General features: G+C 42.7%; 1 protein-coding gene across 1 annotated transcript in view; it reads left to right on the top strand.

Moving 5' to 3' along the window:
• Nucleotides 1–12,558, top strand: part of LOC143163394 (cytosolic phospholipase A2 epsilon-like) — a 41,045-nt gene that overhangs the window by 20,819 nt on the left and 7,668 nt on the right. The window contains exons 4-14 of the mRNA XM_076344661.1: nt 2,603–2,734; nt 3,847–3,887; nt 4,330–4,372; nt 5,693–5,756; nt 6,279–6,439; nt 6,710–6,802; nt 7,311–7,348; nt 8,025–8,160; nt 10,894–11,030; nt 11,490–11,712; nt 12,264–12,378. Coding sequence (XP_076200776.1) covers nt 2,603–2,734; nt 3,847–3,887; nt 4,330–4,372; nt 5,693–5,756; nt 6,279–6,439; nt 6,710–6,802; nt 7,311–7,348; nt 8,025–8,160; nt 10,894–11,030; nt 11,490–11,712; nt 12,264–12,378 — 1,183 coding nt within the window. The remainder of the gene's footprint in view (nt 1–2,602; nt 2,735–3,846; nt 3,888–4,329; nt 4,373–5,692; nt 5,757–6,278; nt 6,440–6,709; nt 6,803–7,310; nt 7,349–8,024; nt 8,161–10,893; nt 11,031–11,489; nt 11,713–12,263; nt 12,379–12,558) is intronic.

Genomic DNA, 12,558 nt, shown 5'->3' with positions numbered 1-12,558 from the left:
ATCCAGTGCTTTCCCTACAAATCTAAAAAAATCCTGACTTCTTTCGAAATACCGGTGAGGCACAATTTCACTGAGCTCTGAAGGTTTAGCAGGGAGGTGAAAGGCAAGGTACGAACATTGCTGCATGGGAACAAACACCCACTGATCTGCAACTCTTGCACCAGAACACCTGCTCCTTGCAATGGTTTGTGGCTGACAGGTCTTTAAAAATTGCGATACCACATGTAACAGCTGAAAAAAATATCTTGGCCACAGGAAGCTGCTTGAACTAGTTCTTCATGGAGTAGCTTTTGGAAGACTTTACGTTTACTTTGCAGTAAGTTTGCAGCAGGAGACAAGACATGTGGCATTAGCTCCAATAATTTTCAGTATGTGGCAACAGCAGCATGGCAGTGGTCACTGTGGCTTCAGTGTGGGCTGCACAAAACGTGTCCTGGGGATTTGGGACAACCAAAGTGCTCTGGCATGTCTGTCACTGCTGCCTCACCACTGTTTAGGCTTAACAGACTAAGTTAAGGCTCTCACAGGTTTCTCTGCATACACTGCAATTGCTCTGCTTGTTACCCTCTGAGCAGAGCCAGAGTCTCCTGATCTGGTTACTTTCTCCTTGTCTGTCTTGTGTATAGTTGAGGTATTCATCTTGCCAAATCATGGGAGCCAGAGCTCAGTAAAATCATATAATACACTGCCACAGAAAAACTTGTTTGGGTATGTCGGGCTGGTTCCCATCATAGAATCATAGAATCATAGAATCATTGAGCGGGACATCAAAACGGGCATCTGTTTTGATGAACATTCTGACAAAGCACAGTTGGCAAGGAAGGGCTTCCTGGGTTGGTGCTGCAGGCAGCGTTCCCCTGGCTGCAGGAGGGCCGCTGTGCCTGGAGCTGGCGGCATGCAGCCCCGCCAAAGGCCGGCTCTGCTCAGCACCTGGCTCCCAGCGATGCTGCCCTCATATCCTCTGTCAGGAGCGGATAGAAACGGTGAACTGCCCCAGAGAGCCCTGGCTGCTTCCCACACAGCATCCCAGCGGTGCAGCCGAAGATGTCCCTTAGCCAGCCAGCACCCTGTGCATGCTGCTCCTGGCTAATTGGGAGTAACTGAGGGACTTCAAACCAGTCTGTTGCTAAGAAAACTTCAGCCGTTTAACTCAAATAAGGACAGTCTGTTACAGTATCACAGCTAGGAAAACTGACCTGCTCTTCAGTGTAAGTAAGTCTTCCTTCTACAAACTGCAAACTATTGCTTTTAAGCATATCCCCTCCATCACCTTCTGTAATCCTTTACAGGCTATTTATGGCTGGCCTATAAACCTAACTGCTGTAGCTGCTTTTCTCTGCCTCTTGTTGGTATGTTTCTCTTAGCAAGCGTTTTGGGCAGAAACCCACTGCTGACCCTGTCAGCCCCCAACAGAATTGTTTTTCTGTCTGAAGCACAGTGTGATGCATTTATGTATATGGCCTTAAAGGGCATATACACTACAGCTTGCCATCTCTCACCTACCAGTTTCTTACAGAAATGATAGATGTCAAAATTGAATACTTGGATTCTGGATCATCTTTCTTTCAGTATACTTGTATATTAAATCACCTATCAGATTTAGTTACGGACCTTCCTGTGACTCATTATGAACTTTTAAGGCAGCAAAGCTCACGTGCTCACTCTTTTTTGTATATGTGTTTGTGTGTGAGACCACATGTCTGTGTGTCTTTAATAAGCATAGAACATCTTAGCAAATTTCAGTTAAATCTGATGGATAAGTAGGAATCTCTGAGATAAGAGGTCCCTGTAATTTACATGAAAATGAGCTGCTGAATATACGGAGAGAGGACTGAATTATTTCCCCACTGAGAAAACAGCCGTTAATGTTAATTTGCTCAGCACTCTTCAAGGCACCTCTGAGCCAGCCCATGTGCAGCTACCAACCAGGCATAGCAGGGGCTGTTTCCCCTCCTGTCCATCCAAACAGGCAGGTGACAGAGGAGGGAGAGGAGGAGATTTGTGCAGTAGGAGGCAGGAAGAGGAGATTGAGAGGTGTAGGATGTAATCTGATGGAAATAGACCTTTGTTCTGCTGCATTTTGTCACCAATTTAACAAAAACATATCAGTTTCTGTAGATTCCATGGTAATTATCTCCATGTGATCTGTTTAATAATTTATAGGATATAATTATGCAACCATGCAGTAGTTATATGGTGCTTCCTTAACATATTTTAATCACTGCTTATATCCAAGGATTTTTTTTTTCCACCAATAGCAATAAAGTCCTGACCACTACATGGTTTTCTACAATTCAGGGAAAAGTGGTGACCTCAAACCAAATTAGAGGTCAAACATGTTTTTCAATGTGGGAGTTACATATTCAATGATTCGACTAGCATTTGTCATTTAAATTACTCTGCAGGGGAAAATCAGCAACAAACCCAACTATGTTAGGTTCAGAATATCTTTCTTCAGCTCTGTGTGGATGAAAAGGTTGTGCGTGCCCTCTTACTTCTTCCCATCCTTTCTCTGTCTTCCTTAACATGCTGAGCACGTCATCTTGTGCCTCCGTAAGGTCTCAAAATAGAGATGTTCCTAATCCTGTACATCTGTTCACAGAATATTCTTGAGCTGAAAGTCTATGATGAAAATGCAATCACTAAAGATGACCTCCTCTTCACTGTCCTCTTTGATGTTGCTAAAATCCAGCTTGGAGAAACTGTTCGCTTGACTTTTCAGCTAAATCCAAAGGTGAGGAATAAAGCTGCCTTGCCCACAGGAAGGAAATACATTTTTGGTATTACCTCCTAAATAACTTCTTGTAAAGCAATTGTAGGTGGGAGGGTTTATTTCCTATTGGTTTGCACTTCATGTATCCTGTAAAATACCTTCCAAACCTTGTTCAGCAAAGTGGACAAGGTTTACCTCCCTACCTTGGACATAATCCTGAAGGTTTTTACTAGCTCCTCAAACCTTTTAGCAGGGTTTTTCTGACACCAGAGCTCCCTTTTTTTCTCTTTCTTGACCCTGTTGCTCAAATAGGTTTTGTTGGAGATAAAAGACTTCATCACCGTTACACAAAGTTTCTCTATGAGAATTTCTTTTCCTGGGACCCGCACTTGTGAGTTTGGGCATACTCTGGCACAGATGTTGGAGTATTCACTTAAAAACTGATACCCTGCCCTGTAATTCTTTTGTGTATACCTGAATATAACACAAAGATCCATGCTGAGGTGCTAAAACCCATTGATGGCCAACTACTGTAACTATCCTGTTACTTCAGTGTGCCTGAACTCATACATGATGACTTCAGCATGGGATCTGGATGTCCAATTTAGATACTTTTATAGATATGCTGTTTCACTGAATTTTCTTATAGGGTATGTAGTGGTATTCAGCTCTACGGTGATATCGAGAGGCAGTCTATTAACTTGTCTGGTGACTGGTCAATGTATTGTCCGTGTTATAGGAGTCCTTTCGATCAGAGGAATTGAGAATGCCCTCTGCTATCCAACAGTATCAGTCTGCTGATAATGTTACCTAGAAAAAACAAGGCTTTAGGCAGTTTTAAGCCAACAGTTACTGCAGGCTTAGGACTGGGGATTGCCTATGTGGCCATTTTACTCTGCCTTACCATCGAATGGACAAGTGCAGTCAGCCTGAGGACTGATGGTTAACGAAGGACAGAGAACACTTTCCAAAATCACTCTAACTCGATTGTTTTCACTCATCTGAGCATACCCTAGAGCAGGAGGGAAATTTGGTTTTAAGAGCTGTTTCAGGAGCCAGAGTAATCATTGACAACCATAGCTAGTGAGAAAGAAAATGAATTCAAATGCTTATAATGAATTAATCTTTTACAGACACAAGAGATGCTGGAGGTTGAGTTTGCATCAGAGAGCATGTGAGTAAAACCCATACAGGACTGAAGAACTGTACTTTGCAAAAGCAAGCAGTCAAACACATGGTAGCATTTAGTATAATGTAGTTTAAAATGCTCAGCATCACAGCAACAGCTGGTGTTTATCAAGTTAGTTGCATATTGGCTAAAACACTGTGTTCCTTATCTACCACGAATCATCCTGGATACTAATTTATCCCATTATTTTCTGGAAGAGGGAGAAGGATAATAAGAACCGCAGCCACTATGCTTATTACTACTATTGTTTACCATTATGACTAAAAAATAAGGAAGCCACATTTCAGATATGTCCCAAAATTAAAAATTAAAAATCAGTGACATATTTGAGACTATGCTGGACACAGCAACCTTTAAAGAAAGTGTTCATTTAAGGATGTATTTAGGTCATATTAGTTCTGATTGCATTTTTTTTCCTCTCTTTCAGTCCAGTCCCTCCTGAAAAGCTTGTCACTAATGGTGTATTAGTGGTAATTTTAAACTATTTCTCTTCTATGTTCATTTTCATTATATCAGAAATAGTGTGGCCAGCAGGAGTAGGGATGTGATTTTCCCCCTGTACTTGGCACTGGTGAGGCCGCACCTCGAATACCGTGTTCAGTTTTGGGCCCTTCACTACAAGAAGGATGTTGAGGTGCTGGAGCGTGTCCAGAGAAGGGCAATGAAGCTGGTGAAGGGTCTAGAGCACAGGGAGTGGCTGAGGGAACTGGGGTTGTTTAGCCTGGAGAAAAGGAGGCTGAGGGGAGACCTTATTGCTGTCTACAACTACCTGAAAGGAGGTTGTAGTGAGGTGGGTGTCGATAAGTAACAAGTGATAGGACAAGAGGAAATGGCCTCAAGTTGCGCCAGGGGAGGTTTAGATTGGATATTAGGAAAAATTTCTTCACTGAAAGGGTTGTCAAGCATTGGAACAGGTTGCCCAGGGAAATGGTGGAGTCACCGTCCCTGGAGGTATTTAAAAGACGTGTAGATGTGGTGCTTAGGGACATGGCTTAGCGGTGGACTTGGCAGTGCCAGGTTAACGGTTGGACTTGATGATCTTAAAGGTCTTTTCCAACCTAAACAATTCTATGATTCTATGATACATGCTAGTGATGGGGGTGGTGAATATGGCAGGTGCCCCAACACCTCGCTGCAGGCAGGGCTGAAGGGGAGGGAGATGGGGGGTTGGACTCTTGGCAGCCATCCTGTTGTACTGCTCCCTGTGGAAGGATGCATTAGGAAAGAGTGAACACAGTCACTGGGGATACCCAGAGACCTGTCCACCACCAGCAGCTGACAGTAAGCCTCTTGACAAATCCTGAAGTTCTCTTTCATTGACTTACTGCCTCTGTGTTATTCCCTCTGGGGACTTCTCTTGGGGACTCCCTCACAACCATCCTGTTTTCCCCACCTCCATAGGATGATATGGAAATGGCTTTCTCGACTGTCCCTAACTCACTATTTAGAGGAGGTAGCACTTGGCTGTCCAACTTCACCAAAGCAGGGCTGCGAGGACAGTCTACCCTCGAGAGGCCTCAGCACACTCCCATTCCCTCCCCTGTTATTTCCCCTCCCTTCCCAGCCCCATCCCCCTGGATGGACCACAGCACCACAGCCATTTTTCTTTCAACTGAAACGTGGCACATCTTCAGAGTGCCAAGGTCTTTCTCTTATCACCCTAACAAACACAGAGTGGACAGTTTTCCAGACCCCAGGGACCCAGGTGACCAGAGATAGGTAGCAGTGAAGTGACTCAGATATGGCATGCTTTGTATGCTTAATCCTCTCATCGTTCATCCCTGCTACAGTCTCGTGAAATTTCCTGCTTGGAAGTCCTGGTGGACAATAGACGGACAAAGAAAGAACCTTCAGGTTAGACTTTAAACTAGAAACAAAAAATCTTATTTTACGGTAAACTGAAAATTTCTAATTTTTTTATCATTTTCTTATGTGGTAGTTTCCCTACTTTGTTCTTACAACTAGAGCACAGGAACTGGATGGTTAGGAGTATATACAGGATCATAGATCCAACAATTATAGTGTGTCTATGCTAACTAACTATAAAAACTGGACTTTGAAATTAGAGTGAATGGTTAGAGTGATAACGAATCTTATTAGTGCTGTAAAATAGAAGTAAATATATATTTCTATGTCAATAATTTACATTTTGCCCAATTTGCCTGTATGTCTGAGTTTTATAAGCTCTTTATTTTCTTTTTTTTTTTTTTTCCTTCCTATAATGTTCCCTGTTTGGATAAATAGAGTCTGGGAGCTTTTAAGCATTGTTGAATGTTTTGTATATTAAAATGGCAACTTCTCAATGACCATTTAATGTTCTATTTCTGAGATCATAATAATTAACTTCTCTGTATGCTTTTCATCTTTTTTTTTTAGAAAAAGACTTCTTATTTTCAGTGAAGGGATCCTACGAAGAGAGCCAGACCCTGTCGCTGGGCTCTACCCAGCGACTGGCGGAGTCCCTGGATTTCCATTACATCAAGTACAGCCTGTCAGAGCTGCGCATGGCTCTAGCAGAGAAGCCTCATTTCTGCTCGGTATGTGATTGTGAGCTTGAGTAAGCACAGTAAACTCGTGGTTTTCTGTACTTGACTGAGGCAAACAAAAAGAATTTGTATTTTTAATTAAAAGCCATCTTTTGTGATCTTCTGCTCTGGAAGAGCACTGTACACCCTAAGATGCCTAAATATCAGATGCCAGCTTGGAAACTGCTGGACGGTGACCCCATTTGAAAAAATAAGTTGGTGACAGTACTTTTTTGTGGTGTATACATTAAATGTTTTTCTACATTATAATTTATTTGCCAGTGTACCTCAGGTGAAGAGAGAAAAGACTGCCATGCATCCCTCACTATTCCTCTGGATTCACTTCCCTTCAAGGAGAAAGTAGCAGTAGCAAAGGTGATTGATACCAACTTTTTAGAATAAATGTGAAGCTATGGGCCAAAGATCAATGGGCATGAGTTAACTAGATCACTGTGAAGTAGGGGTTTAGATATATAACTGCTAGTGCCCTTACATTCCTAACAGAGGGGGTTATGGACCCATGCATTTTCATATGAACCGAGTAGAACCAAAAACCGCAGCCAAATGTTTGAGAGAGGGATTTCTGTGACCAGCTGGAGGACTAATGCAGGTCAGAGTAAATGCAAATGATGAGGCAAGATGGGGCACACTGGCAGAGATGGTGCTGGTTTTTACTGTACACTGCTCTGAGTATCTTTAGAATAAAACAATTTAAAGAAAATAAAGTGGACTTGGAGAAGCTTTAAAAATTGGATGGATTTTCTTATTGTTATGGCTTTGTGGCTCTAACACAGCTCTCATAAGAAGTGAAGGGCTTCAAAGCTGGCTGAAAGGAAAGGACATAAAATCTTCTCCAGTGCTTATATTGTGGCTTTTTTCCTAGGATGAAACAATCAATTTACATGTGAAGTCAAATTACTGGTAAGAAATTCTGTCTTTGGGTTTTGTGGTTGTGGAAAAAAAATGCTACCCAGCTTTTTTGCCTTCTTACCTCTTTCTGTAACTAAGGGAGAAAGTATTTAGTCAATGACTACATTTACCCCTATTTACCCCATGTTAGTTACCCATGTCCAGAAGGTGAACATTGTTAACTGTGCTGGGTGAAATTTCCTATTATGCTACTATGCAGGCGTGCAGGTTGGATGGAGTCAATAATCTTTTCTGGCTGCGAAATCCATGGAGCTACAAGTTTAGAAAAATATGTGTTTATACCTCACTTTCCTTATTTGTAAAGAATCCAGAGTATTTGTATTTATAAAACCTGGAGGTCTTCAGGCAACAAATCCTAAATATTCCACTGTTTATAGTATCTGTATATGGATTGCAGTATTTATGGTAGACACTTTGTGAAAATCAGTGTAGCAATAAACATTATTTCTATTTTTTTTTCTGTAAGATTTTACAACCTTTTAACTTTCTCAGCCTTTTCTCTGCCTTGTCTATACAGTTTGTGATGTGCATTTGTGGGGCCGTGGTAGCAGCTTTTCTAAGCCTAATAGTAGAGTTTATGACTTGTAAGCATGGGTCCAGGCATTAATTGTAAGTGATTATGTACATAGGCTTTTTACATCCTGTTTAACCCTGGACTTTTTTTGAGGTCAAGAAACTTAGATGTTCGCTTGGAGTTTGATCTATGTATGGAGGAGAAAAACTTCCTACAGAAACGGAGGAAGTTTGTGGCTTCTGCTCTGAAAAAAGCACTTCATTTAGAGCGAGACCTCCAAGACCATGAGGTATGGGGAGCGCCATAGGGACTGGACCATGCTGTGTAACGGGAATGTGTTATGCTTGTAACTGTTCGCATATTGTTGCTTAACCAGCACTGAAGTATTCAGTGCTCCATGTAACGCCTTGAGAAATGTTTAGATGAAACAATGTAAGAGCATGGGTAGTATCAAACCCACTTGCTATACCTGTTTGCTCAGAAAACAGAATGCCATGAATTGGCTTTTTTTTTCCTGCCTTATTTCTTTTTCATCTGTGAATTATAGACCCAGATCCTGTCTTAGCTGAGCATTCAGTCACCAAGGCCCCATAAGGTATTTCATATTACCAAATTTTGGACGGGGAAAACCTAAAAGTTAAAGTGATACATAACACTGACTGATGAGGATGTGTCTTATCACAGACTCTCTCCTCTGGTGCTCACCATCTCAGCTGTATTGTCACTCTAACAGCACAAAGACATTCAACATTTTTCTCTCATCTGCCTCACTGAGTTAGGGTTTGTATTTGTTCATGTCCATGCTGGCATGGGGATGGTTGGTACTTTAGGGAGGGAATATCAGTACATCATACATACATATCAGTACTACATCAGTGGACACGGGAAGGGCTACAGATGTTGTCTATCTGGACCTCTGTAAGGCCTTTGACACGGTCCCCCACAACATCCTTCTCTCTAAACTGGAGAGGTATGGATTTGATGGGTGGAATGTCTGGTGGGTGACGAATTGGTTAGATGGTCACATCCAGAGGGTAGTGGTCAACGGCTCAGTGTCCAGATAGAGACTGGTGACAAGTGGCCTCCTGCGGGGGTCCATATTGGGACTGGTACTATTTAATATCTTCATCAATGACATAGACAGTGGGATCAAGTGCACCCTCAGCAAGCCTGCAGATGACACCAAGCTGAGTGGTGTGGTCGACACGCCAGAGGGACGGGATGCCATCCAGAGGGACCTGGACCAGCTTGAGAAGTGGGCCTGTGTGAACCTCATGAGGTTTAACAAGGCCAAGTGCAAGGTCCTGCACCTGGGTCGGGGCAACCCCCGGTATCAATACAGGCTGGGGGATGAGGCGACTGAGAGCAGCCCTGCCAAGAAGGACTTGGGGGTACTGGTGGATGAAAAGCTGGACATGAGCCAGCAATGTGCGCTCGCAGCCCGGAAGACCAATCGTATCCTGGGCTGCATCGAAAGAAGCATGGCCAGCAGGTTGAGGGAGATGATTCTGCCCCTCTACTCTGCTCTGGTGAGACCCCACCTGGAGTACTACGTCCAGCTCTGGAGCCCTCAGCATAAGAAAGACACGGACTTGTTGGAGTGGGTTCAGAAGAGGGCCACGAAAATTATCAGGGAGATGGAACACCTCTCCTATGAAGAAAGGCTGAGAGAGCTGGGGTTGTTCAACCTAGAGAAGAGAAGGTTTTGGGAAGACCTTCTTGCAGCCTATCAGTACTTAAAGGGGGCTTATAAAAAAGATGGTGGCAAACTTTTTAGCAGGGTCTGTTGCGACAGGACAAGGGGGAATGGCTTTAAACTAAAGGCAGGTAGATATAGACTAGATAAGGAAGAAGTTTTTTACGCTGAGGGTGGTGAAACACTGGCACAGGTTTTCCAGAGAGGTGGTGGCTGCCCCATCCCTGGAAACATTCAAGGTCAGGTTGGACGGGGTTCTGAACAACCTGATCTAGTTGAAGATGTCCCTGCCCACAGCAGGGGGGCTGGACTAGCTGACCTTTAGAGGTCCCTTCCAACCCAAACTATTCTATGATTCCATGATTCTATGATTCTAATATGATTGTGATCAGGCATTTCAGAAATGAAGAAGTTTACATTTTGAGAGTTTTTTCTCAACTGTGCTTTTCACTTTGTCCAGGACAGCTAGGCCAAAGGCATATTAAACATTGTATGACAGAATGGCTTTGGATGGTATAAATGATGTCCCTGCTCACAAACTGATAGCATCAGTATATTGTTTCTCATTAGCACACTAGTTTCAGTGGAAAAAAGCAGTTTATTAAGTATAAGAATTTTTTAGGGGAAGTAGTTTTAACTACTAATTTCACATTTTCCAGCAAGTCGTTGTTTTCTCATTGTCAGGTAAACCCAAATCAGAATACTTTGCTTTGACCTGAAATGCTTGATTTGAATCAGGTCAAAGAAGCACTGCTGAGTATTTCCTTGATGCAATTGCCTGGAAATGTGTATGGGAAATGTCATTCGGCTCCTCTTCTCTCAGCGGGTTTTATTGGAAGAATTTGTCTTCCTGTAACACAATTTAGATTTCCATGCAATTAGGCTTTGTGGTTCATCACTGCAATTATATAGTCTAGGTACTTTATAGGAAATGTAATCTAGTCATTATACTTGACTTATGAAAGAGGATGAGCTCTGCTGGTTCTCAAAATAGAGCTCTCAGGAGATGATGTTCCGCTAAGGAAAATGCAGTCTAATATTGAAATGCCTTGAAACAACAAGTTTTAAGCTGTTTTGGTAAGCCAGCGCATAACAATTTAGAAGGCTGGGCTCTTTTGATCAAAAATGTCAAAATTGGCAAATTACCAGGTTTTTTTTTCATTCTGTGCAGATTACCAGAATTTCATCTTTTTCTCCCTTGCTTGGGGAAATGGTGAAATGTCAGAATTTCTTGCAGGACAGAAATGCTGCAATTCACTCCACTCTAATCACATGTGCTGGTAAACTAAGTTGTTGCTTACCACTGCTGTGTTGATGTTTAAACAGGTACCAGTTGTAGCAGTCATGACAACAGGAGGTGGCACCCGGGCACTGACATCTCTGTTAGGCAACCTGTTGGGTCTTCAGAGGCTGGATCTCCTAGATGCTATTTCATACATCACTGGGTCATCTGGTTCAACATGGTAAGGAGATCCTGAACAAAGACATCATTCCTCACCTCTATAGTTGCCTGTGTGAGGAGATTTATTCTCTTTGTTTTGGTAAAGGAAGGTGTACTACTTCAGTCTTGAGCATTTTTAGTGCTGCATTAGGAACACATTGCCTGAGCCAGCATATGGTCTAGGCACTGCTTATGGGGAACATTTTCCTTGACTCTTTGTTTCACCTCTAGGGTCTTTCCTAGCGAGTCACCCTGATACAAATCACAGCCTTGTGCAGAAACCTACGTAGCACGGAGGGGCTTTTAGCAAGTCCTCAGGTTTTACTAGGGATTTGAGGGCTTTTCTCTTCCATAATAAACTGAGCCCAAAAGATGTTTTTTATGAACCTCAGCTAGTTCATTTGATGTCGTCCTTAAATCCAAGTCTAAAAAGTGAAAGCATATTGAGCACATGACAACGTACTTCCTCTCTTTTCCCCAGGACCTTGTCATATTTGTATCAGAGTGCTGACTGGTCACGCAAGGATCTGTCCAGACCGATTGGTGAAGTTCGCAGACACATGACCAAGAGCAAGCTGAACTGCTTTTCCCTGGAGAGCTTGAAGTACTATGACAAGGAGCTAAAACTGCGGAAGCAAGAGGGATACCAGATCTCTAGCATTGATTTTTGGGGGCTTCTGCTGGAAAAAGCATTAAGTGATGGGGTAGCGTGCCTATGTTTTCCCTAACAACTGCTGAATACTGTTGTACGAAAAATGAAGCTCCAGGGAGAGGTGCTAGCCTAGAGCATGCCAGCATTATCTAGCAGATGATTTCTGCTGATTAACAAAGGGGATTTGTCCCCACATATCTCTCAACACATAATTAGCAGCCCAAGGGGTGTTCTGTAGAGCAGGAAACCTATGTCTCCTTCTACCAGTATGAGTATCTGAGCACCTAACAGCAGAATCCTGCTCTTGTTTTCTTTTGGTTCCTCTCCGTGAGAACTTAAATAATCCAAGTGGATGCATTTACTGGGAAGAATGAGAGACCTTTGTACCACAAAGTGTCCTACAGCTCACTGGTAATTAAATAAGCTTATGTGGATGTGTAAATGTTTAGATCACTCCTTGGTTAAAAAATGTCTGGACCCTAAATGAGTGGAGAGAATAAGAAAATTAAGATTGAAACAGGTATTTATTTTGCTGTAATCTTGCAAGCCCATACACCATGCCAAGAAGGTATCTTGGTTTTGCTCTTTCTGGTCAATTCACAGAAAAACAACCACAAACTCTCAGATGAGCGACAAGCATTGAATCAGGGTCAGAATCCCCTACCTATCTACATGATCCTCAACATCAAAGAAGACTACAGCCTTTCAGAGTTCAAAGGTGATGGCAAAACTGAGGTGTATCTGGGTTCAGTTGGTGTCCAAATGATCTGCATTGTCAGTTACTGCACGACCTGCAACCCCTTGCACTGCTGAACCATAGCATTCGTAAACAGTTCCTCTTCCTCCTTAACTTCCTCCTCCTCTTCCATTTCTAGACTTTGTGCCCATGCTCTGGGAG

This window comes from Aptenodytes patagonicus, chromosome 7 (assembly GCF_965638725.1).
Source record: "Aptenodytes patagonicus chromosome 7, bAptPat1.pri.cur, whole genome shotgun sequence".
Taxonomy (NCBI): Eukaryota; Metazoa; Chordata; class Aves; order Sphenisciformes; family Spheniscidae; genus Aptenodytes; species Aptenodytes patagonicus.
The sequence above is the reverse complement of the archived record's forward strand: the minus strand, read 5'-3'. Positions and strand labels throughout refer to the sequence as shown.